At 39.4% G+C, this 26,856-nt stretch overlaps 1 protein-coding gene across 4 annotated transcripts; it reads left to right on the top strand.

Annotated features, from left to right (window-relative positions):
- The first annotated feature begins 4,807 nt into the window (after positions 1–4,807).
- Positions 4,808–25,838, top strand: crlf1a (cytokine receptor-like factor 1a). Of its 4 annotated transcripts, XM_038729303.1 has the most exons (10): positions 4,809–5,206; positions 8,940–9,218; positions 10,821–10,950; positions 13,052–13,221; positions 21,406–21,563; positions 22,715–22,789; positions 22,865–22,958; positions 24,659–24,843; positions 24,989–25,060; positions 25,258–25,838. In XM_038729303.1, exons 1-9 carry the CDS (start codon positions 5,134–5,136, stop codon positions 25,010–25,012), a joined length of 1,188 nt encoding a protein of 395 aa, XP_038585231.1. In that variant the 5' UTR covers positions 4,809–5,133; the 3' UTR covers positions 25,013–25,060; positions 25,258–25,838. The 4 variants fall into 4 exon arrangements, with proteins under 4 accessions (XP_038585229.1, XP_038585231.1, XP_038585230.1 ...); XM_038729302.1 differs by having other exon boundaries at positions 24,989–25,838; XM_038729304.1 differs by having other exon boundaries at positions 24,659–24,847; positions 24,989–25,838.
- Positions 25,839–26,856: the final 1,018 nt, after the last annotated feature.

Genomic DNA, 26,856 nt, shown 5'->3' with positions numbered 1-26,856 from the left:
TGTTTCAAAAACTACTACTATAATAATAATACTTTTCTGGAAGATATTCTCCACAACAATCTCATTCTTTCTTGTTATTATCCAATTCATGTTATTTCAAAAACTATATAAGAACTATGTCTTTCTTACAGAAATATTCTTGCACAAACTTTGCCAGTTAGATTTAGATTAGATGTACTTCTTATGTTTATAATAATTTTTCTATGAATTCTAATTATTCTACAGATTACACTGGATGACAATGGAAGACTGATATAGGATAACAAATATTGTAGGGAATACATTCATCATTATAGTTGCAATACAAACAGAGGTGCACAATTTAAAATATTATTCAAGTGAAGGAAAACCTCCTATAACATTGTAGTTGCTCAGAGGAAGTTCATCTGTAAGACAAAGACAGGTGTTTGGCATGTTTTTAAAATGTGCCGTGAAGACTACTTCAACAATCTCTGAATTGACTGACTTTTAATCCAAAACGTAGTTGCTACATGGCTATTAAAAAGTGACATGACAGTGGATAAAATTGTTTTTGGGTGTTTGGCAAAAATGTAACAATCTAAAAGACTACAACATCTATAAAATGTGGAAAGAGAAAAGCAAAAGAGAGAAAAACAGCAACTCATGTAACTTGTTGCAGTCGATCCCGTGGAGCTGCAGCTTTTCTCTTCTGTGGGCTTTTCTTTACTTTCAATATTTTACTCAAAATATTAATATATTCTATAATTAAAACACACTTATGTTGATGCATGGGCCAGAATTAAACCTGTGAGCTATCATTTTAAAAACAACATACAGAAGCAAATTTATGCTTACTCAATGTGGTATAAGACTCTAGTCGTTATCCCACTAGCATACAGCTAGCATGCTGTAGCACGTCTACTGCCATGCTAGTGGCTCTGTGTTGCTGTACGTAGCATTTAACTCAAAGCTGTGCCTAACATCAGCATGCAAACATACTCACAGTGACAATGCTAACATTGATAACAACAACTGATATTTAGCTGGTATAATGTTTACCATATTTACCATTTTAGTTTTGTGTGTTAGCTTGCTAACTTTTTCTAAAAAGCACAAAAGCAAAGTACAGTTGAGGTTAATGAGAATGTCCTTTGTTTTTCAGGTAGAATCACCTAAATTATTACAATTCATCCTGAGGGGAACAGAAACGTGTGTACCAAATGTCATGGCAATCCATCCCATAGTTGTTGACACTTAACTTAAAGCCAACCATATGGTGGCGTTAAAGGAAAAATCAGGGATCACCAAAGACATTAAGAATTAACATCTGGGTACCATTAATGTCTGTACAAAATTTCATGGCAATCTATCCCATAGTTGTTAAGATATTTCAGTCTGGACCAAAGTGGTGGTCCGACCGACAGAAGGACATTGCCATCCCTAGAGCCACGCTGCTAGCGTGGATAAAAAGTAGCATTTGAGATGGCGTCTCATCCGCTCTCCACAGAGAACCATCCTGTCAGACATGTGCCATTGGTTTGCACCGAGCCTGCGTTCTCATGTTGTGGTGGCAGCTAAAGAGATGTAAAGCCTCTTGTCCTCACATGACCGGCATTATTACAGGGCAGCCTTCCTCATCTAACTTCACCACTAATTCAACTGCTCTCTTGATCTTTCTGACTCTCACTCTCTCTCTCTTTTTCACCATGTTTACTGTGTTTCAGTGCCTCTCAACACTTCTGCTCTCTAGCTGTGGTGTTTTGTATTAAGGACAGTCTGGTTGAAATATGTGCTTTTTAAATGACACTGTGTGTGAGTGTGTGTGTTTGTATTACTGTATGACATGCATTTGTGGAAATCTATGTTTTTGTCGTTGTATGCATGTGTGAGGGGAAGTATGTGGGTGCAAGCATGTCAGAGATTGATGTATGTAAATGTGAAAGATACTCTATGTGTGTATGTGTGTGATGGCATAAAAAAAAGAAGACAATAGCAGCACAAAATATAACAGTGACACAACATTTTCACTGATGGGGCGAAGACGGTGAGGACTGTCCATCATAAATCAACAATTCTAACTATGACACTGTGAATAGGCGTCTGGGCAAAATGACCGGAAAGTGACACAACAGCCACAACAGTGTTACAGAATTCTTTTCACACTTCCTGGACAGTAACATCAGGGCACGAGCGGGAACTGCCCCTCGAACAAGAGACCCCTCTGAGTCAGGAGAAAGGGGGACATTGTAGGCCAGAATCCAAAGGTCATTATGGCTGACTCCTGCTGACTCACTGATGGTCCAACCAGGCCTCGGAGGACCAATTTATGTACGTCTTGGGCCACCATTAGTCAAACATTCGTCACAATGTCCATTTAGGTGAAGAACATAAAGAGTGTATTCTGTTCTCTGGGGCCCAAATGTGGATTTCTCAATCCTGGCGTACCCTCATGTGATTGCGTTTCCTCCCCCTGCATGGTGGACTCGGTGGATTCCTGCATCAGAGGACTCCCACTGAGATGCTGACTGACTGATACCAAAACTGTGCCCGAAGGTAACTTGCTCTGTGGAAAAAAGAGCTTCTTCTGTGGAAAAGAAAAAGATGCCCTTCTTCCTCTTCTTATTCTGCAGAATTCTATCTTACACTTTATTGGTTGCTCAGTGCCGATTGGCTGACACATTATCTGATCTTTAAAAACATATCTTACCTGATTTGGGTACACTGATTGTTGTAGTTCTGCTTTAATTTGTGATGTTTTTTGTGGTAGTAGCCCTGCATGTCATGCATTTAGCATGCTTCTTGAAAGTGTGAAGATGTCTCTTTCTCCAAATTACCTGTTCAAATGTTTGCATGTTTCTTAATACATTCTGACATGTCACAGTAGGAACATGTATAAATAATATAATTAATAATGGCTGAATTCCATTTAGCTGCTTCAGTGTCAGGGTTCTGGTGTTGTGCAAGCCGGCTCACTGTCACCCGGCTTACTGAGACACTTGAATAGAACGTAGCCTTGTGTAAAGTTATAAGTAACACCTGCGCTTTTACTACTATGACAAGTCAAAATGTCTGTGGAAAAGGCTTGTTTGTAGACCTCTGACTGGATAATCCGCCCAGCATCTATGTATATAAATGGAACTGCTGGGATTCTTGTTTACATATTTGATGAAAGTCACTTAGACTGAAAGGTCATGTTAAATAAATATGAAATAAATCAGCTGCAAGTGAGACAGTTTGTGCGTGTTTAGAGGCTTCGTGTTTTGACTGGGGCTTAGTCACTGTCTATTTTGCAATAGTGACTGGCATTTTCACAACAATAGGACTGGAAGCAAACCAATCAACATTGTGACATCATTGTTCATGTTAAGGCAACCATGCAAAGAATGAGTAACCATGAGTAGTTTTCTTTAACATAGATCCTCTTAGAATAAACCCGAAGGTCGTGTGAAATATTACAGATGAACTGTCTCTACAGCCAGTTTCCACTTTAAAAAAACTTTTGTTGAGCTGTGTCCAAACGCCAGTTTCACAAAGATGTTTCATGTTTTAATTTAGCTCTGATATAGGTCTAATGCAAGTTAGACAGTTTCACAAATATGAGGACTGCCTTATTCGAAAAAGTTAGCCACCCTACCCGCAAACTTAACTAAGAGCCATGTTTCCATGGTTGCAATCAGTGACACCTGCTGACCGGTGGCACCAACTGGCCCCAAAGAAGAAAACATGGCTCATTATTTGAGGTTTGCTAACAATGCTGTGGAGTGAGTGATTGGAGGGGAAAGACAGACTGTTGGAAATATACAGCAATGAGGAAACTATCCTGAGCTGACTGACAAGTTAGCAGAAGTACTGAGCCCAGCAGCTCAGCTCTACTACAGGTCTGCGCTTCGTTGAGATTTTATGAGGTTTTATTGTATTGTTACGCTTTTCACTGAATTGTCCCAGTAAAATGTCCTTGTAACTGTTGAATTCTTTCGAAGAATTACAAACATTTTCTGCTGGACTGAAGGGAGACGAGCTGCCCGATGCGGTTGCTATGCCAGCCATGTTTGTGCGACAGACAGATGCAGATACCTGTATAAAGTCTGACTATTAGTTGGACCAGTCTGTCTTTGTGAAACCCACCCCAAAAGTTCCAAATATAAGATAACTGTAAATTATTGAGTAATATAGTAGCACAAATAGACAAGCAAGAAAATAGAAGGCAATTCAGAGACTAGTTGTTGAATCACAGATCATTTCATTTATTTAAAGATGCATCAACGCTCCTCGCATGAATCTGAGGAGAAATATGAAATTCAGGATCAATAGAGATTCAACCAGATTATTTTAATCAAACACAATTACTGGACATTAAGGATCTCAGGGATAAATTAACTGTGTAGGAGGACATTAGGGCTACAGTAGCCTACTGGTTCTGATGTTATTCAACACATCATAAGACAATTTTTATGTCTGAGTCAAAACTGACAATTCAAGAGATTCAAGTGCATACAAAGAGGTTTGTTGTTTGTGAAAAGGAGGGTCTGTCTCACCCTCTCCATAGACAAGGAGATATAAAAAAAAAAAAAAGAAAGACACTTCAGGATTTGGAAACCTTTCCTGTTACTCTCAGTGACTCAACAGCCTCCTATGGTGAAACACTGTAAAGCAGAGACCTGAGGCATGGAAAGTAACAGAGACAGAGTGATTCAGTGAAAGTGAATGGCTCTGACTCCCCTGCCCATCACTGAAGGGGGAGAGGGAAAAAAAGAGCAGTGAAAGGACGGAAAGAGGGGGAAATGACTGGTGGCTGTGTGGGAAGAGAGAGAGAGAGAGAGAGGAGGGGCTTAAAAAGTATGAACTTGTGTATGATTAAGCTGCAGGAAGCATTAAGAAGGGGAAAAGACTGCCAACAGGACACGGTATACTCACTCTTTTAGCCTTTTACTGAGGACGAGTTGCCTTATGGCTCCTCAGAGGGTGACTTTTTCTGCCGGGTCACACTTTTTCTAGCGCGCTCCTTCACTCCTGAGAGTTGTCTTGTTAATAAAATCCGGAGCATTCAGATTGAGCCCGTGCTGTTTTTCCTCTTTCCACCGTGCGTAATTTCTATCCAGGATCGAAAAAAAGGCGACATCACAACAACACGAGGACGAGGAATCAAGACAGAAATAAAACGAGCTGGGGAAAATGAAAGCCGTCTTGGATCTCTGCATGATTTTCCTCATGCTGCACGCTCCCGGCGTGCTGTCCTTGTCCACACGTAAGTTGCACATAGATGTCCATCGATGCGCAAAGCCATGGTCTGGCTGGCAAAGGGTTGATTTTGGGTATAGGCTGCCTTTTTGGTGTACTAAGACCAGTTTAAACCATGTGTCACCCAAAGAACTTAGTGTAAACAGCTGTGTGACATTGTCCTGCTCTGGTATGTATGAGTTTTGAGTTCAATTGATTTTAGAGTACATCACATTTTAAAAAGGAAATTTGTCATGCAAACAGATAAACTACAATCATTGATAAGACAATGATAGGGATATTACAGTGATATTAGTGTTGGATACATACTATTTTTGTAAGGGTATAGCCAAACAATACAGAAACACTACAAGCGCTGATATAAATATTATAGTGATATAGGGATACAATTACTATTTTGCAAAGATATTAGTCAGTGCAAACATTGTTTAAAAAATGTAAGACCTGATAATAATTTTACAGGAATGTTACAGTGATATTAAAGAGTATAAAAACACTAAAATCTTCACTAAAGTGTTCCAAACAGGGTACATGGTTCCATAGGAGGAATAAATCAACATAACATTATGTAAATCCCACATAGGAACACATATGATTAACACTTATCCTTCATTGGGATACTGTATTTGAAATATGTTTCCAACACAAAATAACTCAGCAGACTCGCTCCTAAGTTGCTTTATAAGGGCTAACTTGCTTGGGTCCACTCTGGTTGATTTCTGCACACATTAGAAAAGGACAAATGCCACTTTATCCAGTTGACACCCCCTGTTATTGATGTGCTCCTGCTGAAGTACAGTGGTTGGATCCCTGCAGAGAGAACTCATCCCCCAGGATGCTGACTTTCAACAAGTCGGGCCATAATTCGTTTAACACATGGAGGGCAAGGAGGCTTTACGAACCGCAACAAAACAGTGACATCATTTGCTCGGGTTTTGGAGAATGTTAACCGGCAGCTTAATGCACAGTAACGTAAATAAATCAAAGTTATGTCCGCTTCCCCGTTAAGTGGCTGGATTAGTTTTTATGGTGAGCACACTGGCAAAGAGCAGCTCCTCAGGGAGGATCTCCTGTTATTCATCCAGTTTGAAAAGCGCTAATAAAAGAAAGTATACTTTTAGGGGCTTATGGAGGACAATGGGCCTTGATCATAAGCGGCCCGCTGTTTATTATAGGGCCTAATAGGTCATTACTGTTTTATTCACTGTAATAATGGAGGGTGCCTCCCCTTGACTTAGTGTGCTGTGGTTTACAGATGCCACTGAAATAAAATAGTTTAAATGTGGAATTTTCTCACCAACATATAATTCGTTTTTTGTGTAGCTCATAATCCCATAAAGTTTGAGTTTATATGTCCTGTTATCGTATAAAGAGGTATTTATGTTGGCTATGATCATTTAAGACCAAATATTCCACTCTGAAACACTCCACTGAAATTAACTTCTCATATCCTACATCTCCCATTTCTCCTGCCTGTGCTTGCCCTAATTTGACTTGACGTTAGACAAGATAATCTCTCCTCTCTCCAGATAGGAGCATCTGTTAAATACCTTGAATGAAAATCTGGGTTTTTTTCCCCAAAAAAACAAAACAAACATCCGCTGCCATCTCCTCAATCTCTTTTCAGATGTTGTTGCACGGCTCGTTGTCACTAAATGTTGCGTGACTTCTTCCACTTGGCTCGTCCACACTGGTCCTTCAAAATGTTCCACATGTACTACACGTCTATTGTGGAGCAGACAGAGGAAAGTATAGGCTTTCTTTGAACTGGATGAGTTCTTTAGAAACAGGAGGGGATGTCATGTACCTTTTGAAGGCTGACAGCATAAAGAAAAGTCTTTTCAAGTCACCAAAGACTTAAAATCTGCCATAAATGTCAAAGGAGATCTCCTACTCTGGCTGAAACAGAAATTGAAAAATAGCTCTCTGCTCTCAATCCATCTTGCCCAAAAACTCCATTGCGGGATTAATCCCTGGCCCTGATCAGAGCTGTGCTTCAAGCAGCCTCAGCGTCTCCAAACAATTAATATTTTACAAGCCATTTCCTCCAGTCAGCGTGTTAAGCAGAGACAATAAACAGCAGTAATTGTGTATCACTGTAGTGTTTGAACTGTAGAAGTAGGGGTGTTAAGGGGCTTCACACCCCGCTTAAGGGCAATGTCCCGTCCTCAGCGCCCAGAACACATAAACACTGATTGTTATTCAGATGGATCAGCATATTATTGGCTAATCACAGCCGCCTTTAGTCTGCCGGATCCGGTGACAAAGACAACCGCCCTCAGTGCATGTGTTTGTTTGTATTCATGTGTGTGCATAAATGTGTAGAAGTGCTGTGTCAAAGCTCTAGTTGGGGTTATGATATTGATATTGGTGTGGAGTTACAGTTGAATTAACTTCTTCAAAGGCAGCTCCTCCATCAAGGACAACACAATGTATGTCAGCAGTAAGGTGGCTGGTAGCTGAATAGATGTGGCCCCGGGCGCAGATTTGGAGTGGTCTGACAAAATGTTGACGCTCTCCCTCACTCACTTCCCAGTCATTTCTGCATAGAAATCGTCTTGCTTACATGTTTTCATATCGCTGTCTACTTAGGTGGGCAGCATTTTTCTTTTAAGATCCTCCAATCTGAAGAAATAAACTCTGCCTCTAGATGTTTTTGTCCTTCTGGTGCTGTGTTAACCTGTAGTGAGAGCAAAAACTCTTCCACTAGTCACTTGTTAGTTAGTTCAACTTGGGTTATTGAAGAAGATTGAGATGCCTTGCAGGAGAATACGTGAGAACAAATTACATTATGCAACATCACAATAAGGCAATTCAGTCACACAAAGCATTCATCACACACGCTGTAATTAAAACATAAACAAATATTATTTAAAATATCTGTAAAACTTTAAACTTTAAAGTCCGTCAGAGAAATGAGAACTGCAATTTTTTGCCACTTGCTTAGTTGTGTATTAACATTCCGTTGTAAAATACAATAACAAATGATAAAAAGCAGTATTTATATTATAGCATTTATTTATTTAGTAACTTTCCTGTAGAGTTTACCAACTGGTTTATAGGATTAAAAACCTAAGACCACAGAAAAAGCAGTAAAAGGCAGGACACAATTACTGTATGCTAACTGAGAGAAAGAAACTCAGGCAAGAGCTGCTGAAATAAAGCGGGAACAAAAAGAAATTTATGAAACACTTATCATGTTTTAACTCAAAACTTAACATTATTGACAACCATTTTCTTGGCATGTCCCAAGTTATTAGATGGATTTTTGCCTGTTGTTGCATCAGCTTACAGCTTTTTACAGTAACGCAACAAACCACAAAATTTACGTTATCCTTTCCATGACATCCATGTTCTCTTTGTTCTTACTGTTTGTCTCCTGAATTGCACAATCCAGCAACATATTTTATCTCAATCATTTGGATGTTAAATATTGAAAAAGAGGTAACTGACATCTAATCCAACCTCCTCAGGTTTTTTTTCTTGAGTCTCTGAAAGGAGTCTTATTGATTTAGTGTGACACTTCCATAAAGTGGGAAGAACTTGAAAAAATAGATATAAAAAACAATGGTCAAAATTGAAGCAACGGAGGCAGAGAAATCCTAGTATGGGTCAAGCTCTAAAAACACCCTAATTGGTAATCAGCCTAAAACTTTGGAACAATCACATGACCATCTGAAGATATTGTCATGTCATCAGCTGTCTTCCTCTAATATCCATCTCTTCCGGCCCTGCTCCAGATGTAGCAGTAATCTACCCCCAGGACCCTGTCCTTCGTATGGGGTCCAACCTGACCGCCAGCTGCTGGGTCCACTCCGACCTCGGTGTCCACGCCAGCTCTCTGTTCTGGACGCTCAACGGTCAACAGCTGCCCAGCTCCCTGTACAAAGTGCTGAGCCCGACCAACCTCAGTGTGACGCTGGCTGGACTCAACGCTTCCAGGCAAACGTCTGGTGACAACCTGGTCTGTCACAACCACAAGGGACACATCTTGGCTGGCTCCTGCCTCTACGTCGGGAGTAAGTTGAAGTTTCTTTTTTTAGCGTAGTTTCACTCATGTAGAGGAACCATATTTTTTATTTTATCATTTTATTAGTATGTTTTTGGCTGCCATTTCTCTGGGTGGAACATGACTGCATTAGTCTCTCCGCTGTTTAGTGAATGTTAAGGAGAGGGGTATAGGGTATAACAAAGAGGTGAGGAGTGGAAAGGAAACAGCAAGGAAATAGTGGGCAGATGTTTAAGTGTCTCTACACAGTTGTGGCTGTATTTTATGTTTAGTATTCCTGCTTTCAGGCCAGTGAGAGGCCTCCATGAGTGTGTCACTGTGTGACGCTTTGAGCACCTGTGTGGTCCATTACTCGCTCAATCACTCATAAGGTATGGGTCATAGGACATTTTACACAGACACATATTTGTAGTTTTTTACTTATGAGGGCCAGCATTTTACAGTGAAATTTATTGGGTGATTATGTTAATGTTGTGCCACGATGTGTGTCTCCTCCAGGGGCAGTCCTTTCCTTCAAGAACTAGTTTAGCATTTTGGGAAATATGTTTATTTGCTTTCTAGCTGAGAGTTAGATGAGAAGACTGATACCACTTTCAAGTTTGTAGGATAAATATGAAGTTACAAACGACAGCTGGTTAGCTTAGCTTAGCATTATGATTGGAAGACTTCCTTTAGTGCTGTTGTTACTGTTAGTTTTCCAGGCAAAACAGCTGAGATATATCGTGTTAATTAGTGAGCTTTAGAGGTGCTGGCATGCACCTTTGGACAGCAACAGGCTACCTTTTTTAACTCTTTGTGTTAAGCAAAGCTCACCCTGGTTGCTGGCCTCAGCTACATATTTACACAGTGAAACTATTTCATTTTAGTCAAAATGACTATAACCTAATAGTACCCTGAACACAATAAACAAGCCTTTAATGATAATTCTGTTTATTACACCTTTGGTCTTCTGTTTGTAGTTTTGGCCATAATTTCTATCAGTTATGATTACATTGTATTCAGCAAAGTAATTGAGGTCTGGGAGCACAGCGGCATCCCTACAGCATAGTCTGACAAGGCAAGAAACACAAGCAGTCAGATGATCAACAGCCGACAGATTATCAAGACAAGCCAGATTATCTAAACCACTTTACTTAGTGGTAAACTTTTCAGGAGTCACAAAAACTTAACCATGAAGAAACACGTGTTTTCATTTTTCTCAGGCACGCACGCACGCACACACAAGGAGATGCAGTTGGGATTCTAATCTCTGTGCGACACTGGTGTTGAGTACCCTGTGTTCTGAGAGATGAGGAATGTTGGCAGGGATCCCGAGTCTGACCAAATCAGACACGCACGCACACGCGCGCACACACACACACACACACACACACACACACACAAATTAAGAAAAACACACCCATTTCTAAGGAACATCACTAGTGGGTGAATTACACTCAGAAGGAAAGGGCTGAAGAAATGGCTGGAGATAACTTTGTAAACTCACTGGCTCTACATCTTCCCTCCACCTTCTTTACTCTACCTTCTCTTACCCTCTGTTCTACTCTCTTCACTAATGTCTCTCACTCTATCCCCCCCTCCATCTGTCCATCTGTCCCTTTTTCTGTCCCAGTGCCTCCAGAGAAGCCGGTCAATCTGACCTGCTGGTCCAGGAACACCAAAGACCTGACTTGCAGCTGGGTGCCGGGAGGGAAAGGAGAGACTAACATCAGCACACAGTACACACTCAAGTACAAACTCAGGTATATATACACACACATACACCATACAGCTACATGCAATTCAGTCATTCAACTCACTACAGTATCTGAAAATCAGTATTTTCTTGAAGTTAAAAAAAGCCTTCTGAAAATGATTAATGCCATTTGTATTGAAAATCAAACCCCTTCTCCTCAGAGTCATAACTCAATCAAATCAGAGGCATCAGAGCCAGTGCACAGGCATAACACACAAACTTCTTGAATTAGTACAACTTACTTTTTTCTAAAAGTCTAGAGACTGCTTTCATCAAAGATAAACATCCATAAAACAAATTATTTAAATTTTTGGGTAGTTTACATTATCAGTATCTTTTTATAGGACTAATGCTGCGTTTAGACTACACGATATAAGCCAGAAATTAGCCCGACCCTACAGACATAGGGCGTCGGGAATTAAAACGGGCATAGAGCGTAAAATGTATCGTTGTATACTGAGTGGTGTATGTAATAGTGGACAACAACCAATGCCACATCTGGGACGCCTCACAACATCCCGACCAAAAGACATTTCAGAATATTTTTCTCTTGCCTAGAATGACCACAGCATGTTCCATAACGTTGGATTTCATAGCACTCTTCCACGTACAACTGCAAACATGACAAAGCTATGATTGGCCGGGGATGAACAACGTGTAGTCTGTCATGTCTCTCGGTCAAGTCACGGCAAGATGTATGACTCTATAATCTGACACAGTGAACATTTCAACAGACAGAAATAAGACAAGTATGTTTTCTTTTATAGTAACTGTCCCAGAACCCACTAACATACCAACTGGCTGTGCACTAAGCCAGGTGGTATGGAATGGTGGCAGGTTGACCACACAAATTTTATCAGCTGGAGCTAGTTCAAATAAAGAAACGGTATTGTTCTTGCAGCATAGAGCTAGTTAGTCTGTTGTGATAAGGAAAGATTTGACTGTTCTTTTTTGAAACATATCTTGTTTGGCATGCTTAGTTTTGTTTTCTCATTTAACATCGATGTGTTTGGCTAATGTAACGCTATCAGGTAACAAGATTGGCTGTGGTTGAAGTGTAAATGCAGTAGAGTGGGACAGAGATGTTAACATTACCCTAAACTCTGATATAGTTGCATCCAGGATGGACTTAGTGGCGAAATACTATGCACATTTTTTAAATGGTACCTGTAACCCCACAAAATATTATAGTTAATTATGTGCTCCTTAATTTGAAGTAATGCTCTGTTAGTACTATAAGAAGTAAGCTAGTTAGGCGGGCATGGTAACGATTGCTACCATAGCCTGTTTAATTAATTCCTTACACCTTTCATCTTGTGTTTTGGTTTTGGATAGGCTTGGAAGATACTGCTCTCCAAACTATTTGTATACAGAGTATCGCTCTTATTACAGCCCCATAAACATCGCTTATACGTAGAGCCAACCACAGTTTGACAAGCCGTAGCCAGGGTAAGCTATGATTGGACAATTGGGTGAGGAGAGGATTAGCGAACGGTCAATTAATAGTATTTCTGAGAAGCCTAACTTATTCTGCAAATCACAACATGTCTCTACATGTTGTGATTTGTTCCATTGGCCTGTAAATGAAGGGAGTAAAAACCAAGCAAAACCAGCCTTGGGTTCAAATGAGTTAAATATCCAAGGTGAGTTCCCAGTCAAAATCAACATATTTCGTGATTTTTTGTGATACTGACATGCCTCCAAAAATCCCCAGAAATAAGCTAAAGTGGAGCTGGAAACAGGTTTAAATACCTTTTATCTCTTTGGCAGAGCTTATTTTAAGAATACTAACATCAGTGGTTGCCAAACGGTGAAGCCCTTCATCTTTTCATGATGAATTGGTAAACGGGTTTTCATCTGGGAACAATACATTTTCAAAAATGAGTTTCAGATGGGATTGTAAGCTCTCCTCACATTTTTTGATACTTAAATCAGCTATTTAAAAACACCAAAAGGGAAATGACTTGACATGCAGTGCCCACAGGCGTGTCAACTGCACGGAAATCTCTTACTGCAGTCACATTAGTGTAAATAAGGACCAGACAAATTCTTAACTAGCATATTGATGCTGTCCAGAGATATTTCAGTGTTTTCTGTTTTCCTTCCAGATGGTATGGTAAGGAGAAGGAGTGTGAGGATTACACTCATTCGCAGCCTTACTCCTGCAGCATCACTCGGGACTTGCACCTCTTCACGCCCTACGAGATCTGGGTGGAGGCCTCCAACCAGCTGGGCCAGGCTACCTCTGATGTCATCACCCTCGACATCCTAGACGTGGGTGAGTGTGGGAAGAAGTGAACTATGACCCCCTTTCTTGAACTGCAGTTTTTTTTAGAGCTTCGAGCCTTAGATCCTAGTGTCAGAGAGCCCTCAGGCTAAAATCTAGGACAGGGGATACCAGCCTTTAAGGCTTGTGACCCTTGATAAAACAAAACTATGTCTACCTGCATGTCTGTGACTTGTAAGCAGTTCAGTCAGGGAGGGATTTTGTGATTTCCCCCTCTCAGATTCTTTATTCTTTATCCAAATCCCCATTAGCGACATCAAAGTGGTAGTTCAGAATCACACAGTCTCACTGCAAGAGGAAAAGTAAGAACGAAGCAAACTATAACTGAAGTGATTTAATAATAATAATAATAACAATACATTTTATTTCTGTAGCGCTTTTCAGGACACTCAAAGACACTTTACAGTAAAACCAGAAGTTAAGTACATTTAAAACTGATTACAAACATAAATAGCATAATTTGCAAATAAATGTAGGAAACACTAAAACTACAGTGATAAAAAAAATATATGATAGCACCCAATGCTAAAAAAAGTCAAAACACCTATATGAAACCCATTACTTTCTGAAAGAAAATCTACTTAACTAATAAAGGCTAACACAATGTTAGCCAGTTAAAATGATCATGTTAATTCCCATCCCACTAACTTGGCTTTTTGAATGCAACTGAAGGATTGTTTTTGTTTATTTTAAAATTAGTTCATTTAAAGAAAGTTCAACATTTTGGGAGATGCACTTACTTTCTGCCTTTCCAAGAGTGAGACTGGGAAGATTGATACCACTTTCATGTCTCTGCATTAACTTTGAAGCTACAGCAGGGAGGCGATTAGCTTAGCTTTGCTTAGCATTAATAATAATAATAATAATATAATAATAATAATCCTTATTTGTAGAGCACTTTTCAAAAACAAGTTACAAAGTGCTTTAACAAGTGTAAAGAATAATACAAAAAAAAAACAAGATAAGAGCATGAAAAATTAATATAAAATTAGTAAAATACAATAAAATAAAAGGGATAAAATAAAGTCAAATAAGATCGGGAAAGGCTCTCCTATAAAAGTATGTTTTAAGAAGGGACTTAAAAGAGTTCACTGACTCAGCCGACCTGATTTCCTCAGGCAGGCTGTTCCAGAGCCTCGGGGCCCTGACAGCAAACGCTCTGTCCCCTTTAGTTTTCAGTCGAGACTCTGGAACAGACAACAGACCTCTGCCCGAGGACCTCAAGGTACGTGCTGGTGCGTATGGGACTAAAAGTTCAGAAATATAACAAGGCGAGAGGCCATGAAGAGCTTTAAAAGTGATCAATAGAATTTTAAAGTCAATTCTAAAACATACTGGGAGCCAGTGTAATGAAGCTAAAATAGGAGTAATGTGGTCATATTTCTTTGTTCTGGTTAAAAGCCTGGCAGCTGAGTTCTGGACAGTCTGGAGTCGATCAATAGATTTTTGGGTTAAACAGGTGAAAAGGCTGTTGCAATAATCCAGGCGTGATGAGATGAAGGCATGTAAAATGGTCTCGGTGTCCTTAAAAGTTAACATAGATCGAATTTTTGCTATATTTCTAAGTTGATAAAAACATGATTGAACAAGCTTTGTGGTGTGCTGCTCGAAATTTAAATTACTATCAAACCAAACACCAAGGTTCTTTGCCACAGGCTTAATGTGATTTACTAGGGAACCAGCAGATGGCAGTATTTGATTTGCCATCTGCTGAGACCCGATGACCAGGATTTCTGTTTTGTCTGAGTTCAGCTGGAGGAAATTATTTGACATCCATTTTTTAACTTCACAAAGGCAGTTGTTAAGCGAACTTAGCATTCCAGGGTCTGTGGATCTGACGGGCAAGTATATTTGTGTGTCATCAGCATAAATATGAAAAGAAATGCCATGTTTATGGATAATATGTCCAAGGGGAAGCAGATACAAGGAAAACAAAATGGGTCCTAAGACCGACCCCTGAGGCACACCATATTTAACTGGACAGAATGAGGAGACATAGTTGTTTACAGACACGCAAAACTTCCTATTTGACAGGTAGGATGAAAACCATTCTAGGGCAGTACCAGAGATCCCCACCCAGTGCCTCAGTCTGTCTAACATGATGTTGTGATCAATGGTGTCAAAAGCAGCGCTAAGGTCCAGGAGTACAAGGACTGAGCACATACCTTCATCAGCAGACATTAAAAGGTCATTGGTGACTTTAAGCAAGGCAGTCTCAGTGCTGTGGTACTTCCTAAAACCAGACTGAAACTTTTCAAATAATTTGTTATTTTCCAGTACAGTGAGCAGCTGTTTGGACACAATTCTTTCTAGAATCTTTGCAATAAAAGTCAGTTTTGAAATTGGTCTAAAATTATGTGGGAGGGAGGGATCTAAACCAGGTTTCTTTAAAAGTGGGTTCACGCAAGCCGTTTTAAAATAATCAGGGACACAACCAGTAGATAGGGAGCTGTTGAAAACAGAGATCAAATAGGGCCCAACAGAATCTATTACTTTCAGTAAAAATTTTGTAGGTATTACATCAAGTGGGCTGGAGGACAATATTATATATATTATAATAATATAATAATCTTTATTTATAGAGCACTTTTCAAAAACAAGTTACAAAGTGCTTTAACAAGTGCAAAGACAATAAAACACATAAAAACAAATACATGATAAAAGCAAGAAAACACTTTAGAGGCTAAGATACATGTTTAAAGTAAATATAAACTATATATAAAATAGAATAAAATAAAACCAAATAAAATCGGGAAAGGCGCTCCTATAAAAATGTTTTAAGAAGGGACTTAAAAGAGTTCACTGACTCAGCTGACCTGATTTCCGGGGGCAGTCTGTTCCAGAGCCTCGGGGGCCTGACTGCAAATGCTTTGTCCCCTTTCGTTTTAAGTCGAGACTCTGGGACAGACAAAAGACCTCTAGCCGAGGATCTCAAGGTACGTGCTGGTGCGTATGGGACTAAAATGTCGGTGATATAACAGGGAGAGATGCCCTGAAGAGCTTTAAAAGTAATCAATAAAAGTCTATTCTAAAACATACTGGGAGCCAGTGTAATGAAGCTAAAACAGGGGTGATGTGATCGTATTTCTTTGTTCTGGTTAAAAGCCTGGCAGCTGAGTTCTGGACTGTCTGGAGTCAATAGATTTTTGGGTCAAGCAAGTAAAAAGGCTGTTGCAGTAATCCAGGCGTGATGATATAAAGGCATGTAAGATGGTCTCAGTGTCCTGTAAGCTGTGACTGTAAAGAAATAAACATAAATTTGTGCAGCAGATTCACTGTGTTTTCTTAACCATTTGAACCTCACAGCATGCAGCCTACAAACCTGTGGAACTTTATTTGAAATAACAGTGGATATCCCAAAGTTTCCAAAGGCATCTAAAATATTCACACCTGATGAATGGTGCAATGCTAAATATTCCTTCCAGTGTAAACATCATATAGATTCAATGAAGAGCTGGCACAAGTGGATATATAATATACACTGGATGTGATGCTGTCAGACAGTGTGGAATAAGATAATTTAAAAGCCTTAAAGGGAAAACAAGGCAGGAAAACTGTAAGTTAAGAAGTTCATTCCTACCCTTAATTATCATCTCATCAGAATCAGAATCAGAATCAGAAGGAGCTTAATTGGCAAGTAGTGTTTTACACATACGAGGAATTTGCTGTGGTGATAAGGTGCTAAACGTAGACAAACATAAAGTCAACATAAATAAATGTAGAAATATATAAATATGGAAGGGAAGAACAACAGTGCAGGTACATACATGTGCATTATTCTGGGTCTGTGCCGTGCAGAATTAACGCAACGGAAAAGAATATTGTGTACATATAAATATATAAACGGACAACATAAAAATATACAACAACAACGATTAACAATCAACAACAAATATGTGCGACGTGCCAGGTCTGTGCCCGACACGAGATGAAACAGTATGACCCCTCAGATTTATCTTGTGACCCACAGGTTGGGGTCCACGAATTACTTGAGCTTTAGCCTCAAATGGGCATCCTTAAAATGTTGAAGAAGACAGGACATTGGCTGGAGTTCTGTGGCTTCTGGCTATTGAAGAAAGTTGTTCACAAGTACTCATCCAGCTTTACACTGATAGGAACTGAATGGTGTTCCCTTTTAAAGCTTTGTTATGCGGTCCGTTGCCTAGCTTAGCGCGGTTTAAGCAAACGGAGCATGCAAATTCTTCTCTTTTCTCATTATCCCCTTAAAAAACACACACGCTCATACACACATGCATGCACACACCTGGAGAGGCGTGGGTGTGTGACAAAGGGAAACGCCCTCTCTCTTAAAATGAGCTCATTTTCTCTTTAGTCATGCTCACTGGACACACACACACAAACAGAAACCCGCACACACACAGAGAAGACACTCGCTAACCCCCTTTTATGTAGTGTTGGAATGTTACAGACTGATCCTCGAACCTAATCCTCTCTCCAAGCTGCCTGCAGACCCACGAGGCCCGAGGAGTTTGGGCTTTGAGGCTTAAAGACTTGGACCTGAAATAATACAACATGATTAGCTTGGAGCTCTTCACCTAGTTCACTCCTAACACGTTCAGAATAGTGTCGGGGTAATACACAGAGAGAAAACCATATAGTGTTTTAGAGCTGAACGCGTCACTGGCGAGGAAACAAGTGTCGATCAAACTCTAATCCCTTTCTTTTCCCTAATGTATGCACACACACACTCGCACACACACCTGTTTACACACCTCAAGGGCAGGGCAGGGCCTGGTAACAGTATAGAAACAGAGAGACAGGCAGAGTGTGGGCGGTTTTTGGACTTGTGTGCGCGTTTTGTTTCGCTCAGGCTGCCCTCGCCATTCTTTTCATTCAAGCAGTTTCCACAACAGTAGCAGGTCATAAAACACAGCAACCACACCTGCGCCGAGCTGCTGTGAGTCACTCACATCTACGGGTCATGTCTAATCAGTTAGGGAAGGCGAGGCGGAAACACCTACATCTTTCTCTGCATTCCTCAGTCACGGGGAACCCTCTGAACAGAGGGACTAGAGGCAACTTGTGTCTGACTCTGAGATGAGGATGCCTTTAGTGATGACACAACATATGTTAACAATTATTCATCTGTAATTTGTCATGTCTCATTGACTTTTATTGCCCAATGCATATAATGTATGGGAGCAACACATTTGCAGACAAATTACTTATTTTTTAAATTAAATTTTTTTTTTTTTAAATGTTGCCTTCAATCTATACTATGAAATACCAAGTGGCCATGGGTGCTATAATTTTACACAAGTGAACTATCTTGTTATTTCAGGATATCTTGGAGTTTCTTGTGTTAACTGAATTGTTGAAAGAGCAAGAATAATGTGATATAAAATCATGTATAATATATTATCTCAAAATAACAATGAAAATATCTGAATGCCATTCATATCAATCAAGCAATTACACATTATTATGAAACCTGCTGTCATGCTTTGATGGATTACATTTCTATTTTCATTTTATTTGAAAAAGATTGTGAAGTATTTTTTTCCAGACCTATGTATAGCCGGCAGTCCTGCTCTCAGGCTACTGCAAACATCCACCAACCAGAGGGTAAGGCAGTAGCCTTTGCGTGAGAGGTGAAACACGGGGCAAATAAAGTCCATGAAACACTCACTGCTGCTTTTAAAGCTTAACTGCTGTGATCACAGTAATAATTGAAAATATATCAGCATCCTCTCTTCTCTCAGCTTAAAGATGGACAGTACGAAGACTGTTTAGAGAGATTTTAGTGAGTGAATCAAGCTGAAAGTGGAAGGGTAGGGGGGGAAAAAAACATAATTCTGAAAAGTGGAAAGTGTGCCCTTGGTTATAAATAACCCCTTTTATTATAAGAAAACAACTATGTCATCCTGAAATAACGAAAAAACAAATTCAAGCTCAACTTGGTCGAGATATGGGAATAAATCATGGTTGAGCTCAGCTTCTACTGTACTTCACACTATTTTAATCCTACTTTTAAAAGATTATTTTTCAGTTAAGCTTAAAAAAATTTAATAATATAAAACCCACTGCAATTTAAAGCCCTATATTAACAAGTAAAAGAAGAGAAAATCACCAAGAAAAATACATTTAAGTGCATCAGTTATTTTAATTAATTGTGGTTTATCTTTGTCCAACTAAATGCATATGGTTTGGGCAGTTAGTGTCTCCACTGAGGTAAAGCTTTTGTTTTCTTAGCTTTACTCTCAACTTTTGTATTAAAAATAACAAATACTTTTTCTAAGACAGATTAAACTTTTAAATCAACCATGAATACAAACTGACACGTCTGAAGTAACAAATTTTTGTTTGTGGCTGGCTGGCTCCTCTGAACACTGGTAAACTCTTGTGTCAACTCCCACTTTTTCCCTGCACTGAATCTTTCCCATCTTCTACTTTCCCCTGGGTCGTATTGTTTGTTTATTGGTAAAGGATGACATTATGAAAGGGACTTGAAGTTGATATTGAAACAATCTCAAAAGCCCAAAACAAAACGCGAGGAAAGTTAAAATAATGGTCTGTCACCATATGTTTGTTTGTTGAAACGATAATCGTTGTCAGATGAAAAGGCCCCTTCCAGCTCACACAAGTCAACTCTTCAGAAACTAGAAGGCACTCAGAGACCACGAACCTCCGCCAGCGCTGAACAATCCTTCATTGTGTTGTTATACATAAAGATATCACTCCTACTGCTTTAAATTGAATGGATTTCTTGACCCTGCAAACAAAACTGAAATGTGGACATAGGCCCCTTAGCTATGAATTTTTGGCTAAAAATGACAATCTCGGAAATCTGTCCACCAGAAGTTTATCATTAAGTTGTTAGGAAAGAAATATACTTTTTAATGAACGCAATAATTTCATGACAGGCACAAACTGTGCCTGTCATGAAATCATTGTTTGTACATTTGAGACTGAGTATGACATCATAGTCACACATACAAGCCACAAACAAATCTAGCAGGCTGTTGCGTAACACATGCATTAAATTTTTAAAGACATTTCTGAAATCATTAAAGCTGTTGTAATCAATATTTTTATGTTAACAATTGAAGAAATGGCTGTAATGTGACCGGAGGCACATGTAATGACAAATCAACAGAGAATTATCACCCAAGTCAGCTCTGCGGAGCGTTACAGCAGCAACGTCATTACTGGCAGCAGCAGACAGCTGTTTTTAGTGAAAAAGCAACTAGCTGATGAACATCGTGGAGCGTTTAGCAGCTAAAGAACCAGGTATTTCCCTCAGGAGTGGGGAGAGATCAAAAACAAACAGTGAATATTAGACTTAACATTCGTCAGGTGAACAGAAACAGGACTCCAAATTAATGATATTGTTGCTCTGTGTGTAGATCAGCAACTGTTTGCTAACATGCTTGCCATAACTTGAAATGGTGATAATGTGTCAATGTTTTTTAACTTGTTTCACTCTCTCTTTTCTGTCTATAATGCAAAAATATACAAGTTAGCCACAATGCTTCACCAAAACTCAAAGAGTTCATTTGCCTATACTTTTACATTTAATATTTTCAAATATTTCATATTTGCTTACATAATTTAGGATTAAAATTTGAATGGCTTGTGATGTAGGCAGTAGCTTATAGCAGTGAACGAATGTAATAATCAGTGTAAAAGTCTCAGATGAGCGGCACAAACTGGGAGCGGAACAAAAATGATGTTGTATAATGAAAATAAATGTTATAAATAAATGTTTTGATTATCAAAATAATAATTTCAGTCATTTTTGAAGCAAAGACGACATCATCCTGTAGGAAATTATTATGGGAATTGTTCATTATTTGCAGAGATTCTATACACTAAACAAATTAACTGATTAGTCAGGAAGATAGAAGACGTGACTTTTAGGCATGACTTGTTAGATATGATGAGATTTGGGCTACAACTAACAAGTATTTTATTGATTAATGGATACTACGACATGATCGATAATACTTTGGTCTACAAAATGTCAGAAAATACCCATCACATTTTCCTGGAACCAAAGGTGGTGTATTCAAATGGCTTTGACCAACAGTCAAAAAACTAGTAAATATTCATATTTGAGAATTGGACCCAGTTGATTTTTGGCATATTTTCATTGTTTTAGCTCTTGATGAGATCTTCTTACTTAACAACCTCCTCCATCTCCTCGTCCTCCAGTGACCACGGACCCTCCGTCAGGTGTGGCTGTCAGTCGCGTCGGGCAGTTAGAGGACCAGCTGAGTGTTCGCTGGGAGGCCCCGCCTGCTCTCAAGGACTTCCTGTTTCAGGCCAAATACCAGATCCGCTACAGACTGGAGGACAGCCAAGACTGGAAGGTAAAGGACAAGAGCAAACAATTAAAAGGGCATAAATCAGTTCTCTTTGTCTCTTCCACACAAACAGATACATCACCGCAGCACCGTCCCAGCTGTTTCACATCCTAACGCTGTAATCACTTCTAATCTAGTCTGATTGAGGGCTCCTCTGCCAGACGAGTTGAGCCGTTCAACTTTTATCAGTCATAAATCTGCACATCAGGTTTTGATCAGAAGAAAATACACAAGCCAGAGCCACTGTGTATACCTCTGGTCAAACATTTAATGAATGAAAAATACAGTGTTAAAAACCTTCAGCTGTGCAGATGGTGCTTTACCAGAATTCATTTGAGTCCTCTGGGTACGAGTGAAGATTCTCCAGTAATTAAGGGGGAATTACACAGATGTAATATAAGCAAGTCTTCGCTTGCAAAGTGGAAAAAGAAAAGAAGGGGAGTGGAGAGAAGCGGCGGAAGAGGGATGAGACTGTTTCGAAGGAGGAGAGAGGACACTTAAATCCAAGTGGCTTTAAGGGTTTGGTGGTGAAAACAAAATGCTGTTGCCATCTGAACCGGCCCTAATCATGAGGTCATGCTGAAGAACTGAGAGATTCATCTCAGCTGTTAATGTCTTCAATATGGCTGTAAAGACGCTCAGCGATTTGCCTTCCCCATGTCACATCATTAGCCCTCTGATGCCTGTAATTTCCATGTTCTGTTTTCTGTTGTAGTCGTTCTTAACAAGTGTTTACAGACTGAATGCCGGAGAGAAAGTGGGGACTATTAGACAACATTATTAGCTGCAGTATGTGGGTGTTTCTTTTTCTCTACTTGCTTGTCTTTTATTTTTGCCATCTGCCTGTACGAGTACCTGTGTGTGCACGCTCCTCTGTGTGTGTGTTTCTCAGCATAACCAGCTCTGTAATAAGTAATAGAGAGCAGATTTTACCCAGCAGGCACGATTACATGAAAATATTTTCATAAACATGCTGATCAGGAGCCACTAAACAATGTGGTGTGCATGCATGTTTAGGTCTGTACATGGTTTGTGGTTGCGTTTTCTACATCTTGATTCTGCGCTGTGTTTTAGTTTATGCCCATTGGTATTTAATACTGCGGTCAGACCTCCAACGCTCAACTGCTCTGTGTTTGTCTTTTTTTTCTTTCATGTAGGTGATGGATGATGTCGGGAATCAGACATCTTGTAGATTGGCTGGACTGAGATCTGGAACAGTGTATTTTGTCCAGGTATGGTGTGGTTATGTGTGTGTGTGTGTGTGTGTTGAAATGTATGTGGGTGTACTAACGTTGTATTTTCTTTAGGTTCGCTGTAACCCTGTGGGCATCTACGGCTCTCGTAAAGCTGGGATCTGGAGTGAGTGGAGCCATCCTACAGCTGCATCCACACCCCACAGTGGTGAGTGCACGCTCAAACACTAAATTAAGGCTTTTTTTTTGCTCTTGATCTTTTTGAGAGCCTTTTGGTCCATTTTAAGAGGCAATTTGTACCACTAAGATTTGTTTTGTATCATGGTGTACCGCACTTCCCACAGCTCTCTCCCACTGCTGGAAACTGGCAGGTTCATAGAAGAAGAAGACGGTGCTGTTTTAGCCTTCTTTATCCTTCTTCCTGTCTGTTTTGTATTGTATTGGCAGTTTTATTTATGGCAGGTCAGTTAAAATCAAATCAAATAAGATCAAAAATCGTAGCCAAACCAAATTTTATTATTGCCATAGCAAACATTGCAAAATAACACCAGATGTTGGTTATGTAATCTTTTAGATGTAATACAAAGGGCTTGACAATGAACTGATAAAAAGATCAATTAAGGAGAGGGAACACAATTTAATCCTATCATAACTGACAGGAATGAAGGCCAAGACTATCAAAACAAAACTTGAGTTTTAAATTTAAGGGTTTCCCAGAACTCACCCACAAAAGCCAGGAATTTTGACAAAAGGACCAGACTGTTCAACCTGAACTTTCCATGGCACACATCTTGAGCAATTTCTTACTACTTCTTCTTTGCTTTGCTGTATTTAAACCTGCAATAACTGATTATTTGGCCACTTGGGGGCAGGAGAAACAAGTTGTAAAACAACACTGTCATACCTTTTAAATTTAAATGGTGAACTTAGCAACCAGTTGCTTCTTTACACATATAGCAGATACAGAGCAACATCATTCATTTGGAGTTGTCTATGTGTCCCCATAATGAATGTAAGTCCAATATTCACCCTCATTTAGCTCAGTTATTTCAGTCTCTATCAACTCCAGAGGGAAATATCTGGCTCTTCAGCTGCTCAATGCTCCACTATGTTCACCAGCTAGTCGCTAACTGTGTTTGTCTGCTGTTTGGTGCTGAGCAGGTAGGGTACAGTAGGTCTTTATAGCATATTCACTAAACAGCAAAAACAGCTGCCTGCTAAAGCTGAAAGAGCTGAAACTCTCTATAAAGCTGCAGATTCAGGTGTTAATTCACTGCAAGTTCATCACTACCAGCGATGCCTTTCACTTTCCAAATTGTTTTCACATTGTCATTTGATACATTGTTGTTAAAAAATATAGATTATAGCTGCTTTAAGTGCTGTAGTTGAGTACATTTTTGAAGTACTTGTACTTTACATGAAGATTTCATATATAACTTTATACTTAACTTTATACTGTACTCCACTATTGTACTTTTGACTTCGCTGCATTTTTTCAACAGATATAGCTAGCCTAATATAACAGCTTTATAAAATACAATGCATGGTTTAAGATTAAACCTCTTGTCTATGAGCTGTTAGCAAGAGTGTTGCAAAACTTTTTTTTTCCCTTTCCTACCGCTAATCATCTTGCAACCAACTATGCGTTAATGCATCAGTATTAACAATCTAATAATGCCATTTATTATAGAATATCAGTCACAGGGGCCATTCTACTGCAGAAGGAGTTATTTTACATTTGAATGCAGGACCTGTTACTTGTTTACTTTACTCACATAAAGGATCTCAGTACTTCTTCCACAACTGCTGTTCTGTGACATGTTTCATTACAGAACACCAAAGCCAGTCTAATACCAGTCTCATTCTCTCCCTCTCTTTCTCTCCCTCCTTTTCTTTCCCTTCATGCAGAGCGGTTGATGTCAGGCTCCTGTGACTCGAAGTCCAGCGGGGACTCCAACTCCACCCTGCGCAGGGAGCTCAAGCAGTTCTTCGGCTGGGTGCGGAAACACGCCTACGGCTGCAGCAGCATGTCCATGAAGCTCTACGACCAGTGGAGAGTGCTGATGCAGAAATCCCACAAAGTCCGCAACCAGGTAGGTAAGCATCACCAATGCAGGGACACACATATGTATTCAAATGACAGACACGTGCTGCATACACACATGTGATACACACTTAAAGTAGAAACAGTCTGTTTTTTAAACTCTGATTTGTAACAGATTTTGTTTTTGAACTTAGGTTCTCCAAGGGGATAAATCCTAGCACACGCTGCCTTTTTACAAGCAGAAAACAAGTCAAGAAAAGAACTGAGTGAGTGTGTTTTTGTCTATGTGTGTATGAGAAAGAGAGATTGTATTCTTATATGGGAATTATAAGACATTTTGCTATGGACATTTTGTGCAAATACCAGCCGTGGCTGTGAGAGGACGTCCAACAAGAATCTGTGGGATTTTCTTCTTTTATGCATCATTTCCAGTCGACATGAGCACTTTCTTTTGTCTGAAAAGGTGCAACTGGGAGGGACTGAGAAGGTGGACTTGGACCTGGTATCATCATTAGAAAGATGATGGACGGACTACTCTACTTTCTCAAAGGACGTTGTAGCATAAATAACTCGGGTGTCAGTAAAGACGTTGGACATGTGCCTGCTCAAAATGTGCACAAAGGTGATCAAAACAGATTCAGACAAACTAGAAGTGTTGCCCGAGCATATAAAAGTATTCTGAGACCTTTTTTTGAGTTTCTCCTGTGGATCCAAAGCACCATCTAGTGGCTGTTCAGCATCCATGGATACTCCAAAACAAAGCTTTCACTGTGGTCCTAATGTAAAAAGAAAAAGTAACAAATTATCATACAGTATTTTTAATTCATGCTTTGTTAAATAAGTGGATAACGTGCCAAACTGGTTCACCCAACATCCATGTGTTTCTAAGTGACAGTATGTGACTGATGACATGATGGTGTTTGTGTATGGAGACGTTTCACTGCCTTTATTTTTGTACTGAATTGTACCAGCATATTTAAAACTGTATAAAGTTATGTTTTATTTCTTAAGTTATGTTTAGCTAGTAAAGAAAATATCAATGACTGAAGTTGTTATCAATCTCTGATGTTCTATAAAAATGTTGTTAGAAATTAAGGGTTTGGAAATGACTTCCAATCAGCAGACACAATGATAAATACACCTCTTTTTCTGTAGCTCCATAGAGTATGACTTACTGATCAGGATTTTGGTCAGATTGTCTGAACTGAAATGTTTCCAAACATTAGTTCATATGGACATAATATGAATATAGAATAAATTTTTCTCTTCATATCACCCCCAAAATAAGCAGAAAGCGTGCAATAAATGTTATGCCTTTTAGTAGACATGACTGGAAACAAGGAGAGAGAGAAGGCATGACATAAAACAAAGGTCCCCACCTGATCTCAAACTGGATTCACGGTCGGCGTCACAATCCCCAAGTCATGGGGGCACACGCATATTTGTTATTTTTTAATATTTGAAAATGTTTAGAAGTTTTTAATCAATCAAGTAATTAAATATCAGTAATCTAAAATAAGTAATATCTCCAGCAACTCTTGTAGCGACAGGAACAACCTCATTGTAAGACCAACGCGTTTCAGCTTGTGGCCTTCATCAGGGTCTACTACCTCTTCAGTCTTGTTTCCCTTCTCCGTGCACCTTGGCAGTAAGTGAAGTTGTGCTAGAAATCCTTTCTCACTTAAACTAAAAATACCAAACAACAGTTTAGGGATAGATTGTGTGCAAATTCAAGTGAGTCAAATTAATCAACCTTTGATCAGAGTGTACTCATGATCGTGCTCATGCCATTAAATTTAGGCACAGTTACCAAATGTGTTTAATAATCATGGCAATTTATGTCAATTAGGCCAAGCATGCAATATTATTGCAACCACAGGAAAATGGAAAAGGTAATGTTATTGAAATTTCCGGGAGTGGCAAAAAAGTGTCTTATAAAACAGACCAAGAAAAGCTTTAGAGTTTAGCATTTAGGAGCAAAAACATTTTAACGCTGACCACATGGTGGCGCAATCTGCACCTTTAGTTCTTCCCTGCTCCATGGCCAAACCTCCCAACACTT

The sequence above is a fragment of the Micropterus salmoides genome, unplaced genomic scaffold (assembly GCF_014851395.1).
Source record: "Micropterus salmoides isolate LMB-PRFRI ecotype aquatic unplaced genomic scaffold, ASM1485139v1 Ms_hic_scaffold_19, whole genome shotgun sequence".
Taxonomy (NCBI): domain Eukaryota; kingdom Metazoa; phylum Chordata; class Actinopteri; order Centrarchiformes; family Centrarchidae; genus Micropterus; species Micropterus salmoides.
The sequence above is the reverse complement of the archived record's forward strand: the minus strand, read 5'-3'. Positions and strand labels throughout refer to the sequence as shown.

What these genes read in the sequence shown, in the direction of transcription:
- crlf1a (XM_038729301.1), top strand. Translation starts at nt 5,134, where the DNA reads ATGAAAGCCGTCTTGGATCTCTGCATGATTTTCCTCATGCTGCACGCT. An exon ending in ACACTCAAGTACAAACTCAG is followed by an intron (nt 10,951 to 13,051) that starts GTATATATACAC and finishes TTTTCCTTCCAG; the next exon opens with ATGGTATGGTAAGGAGAAGG. An exon ending in TGCATCCACACCCCACAGTG is followed by an intron (nt 22,959 to 24,658) that starts GTGAGTGCACGC and finishes CCCTTCATGCAG; the next exon opens with AGCGGTTGATGTCAGGCTCC.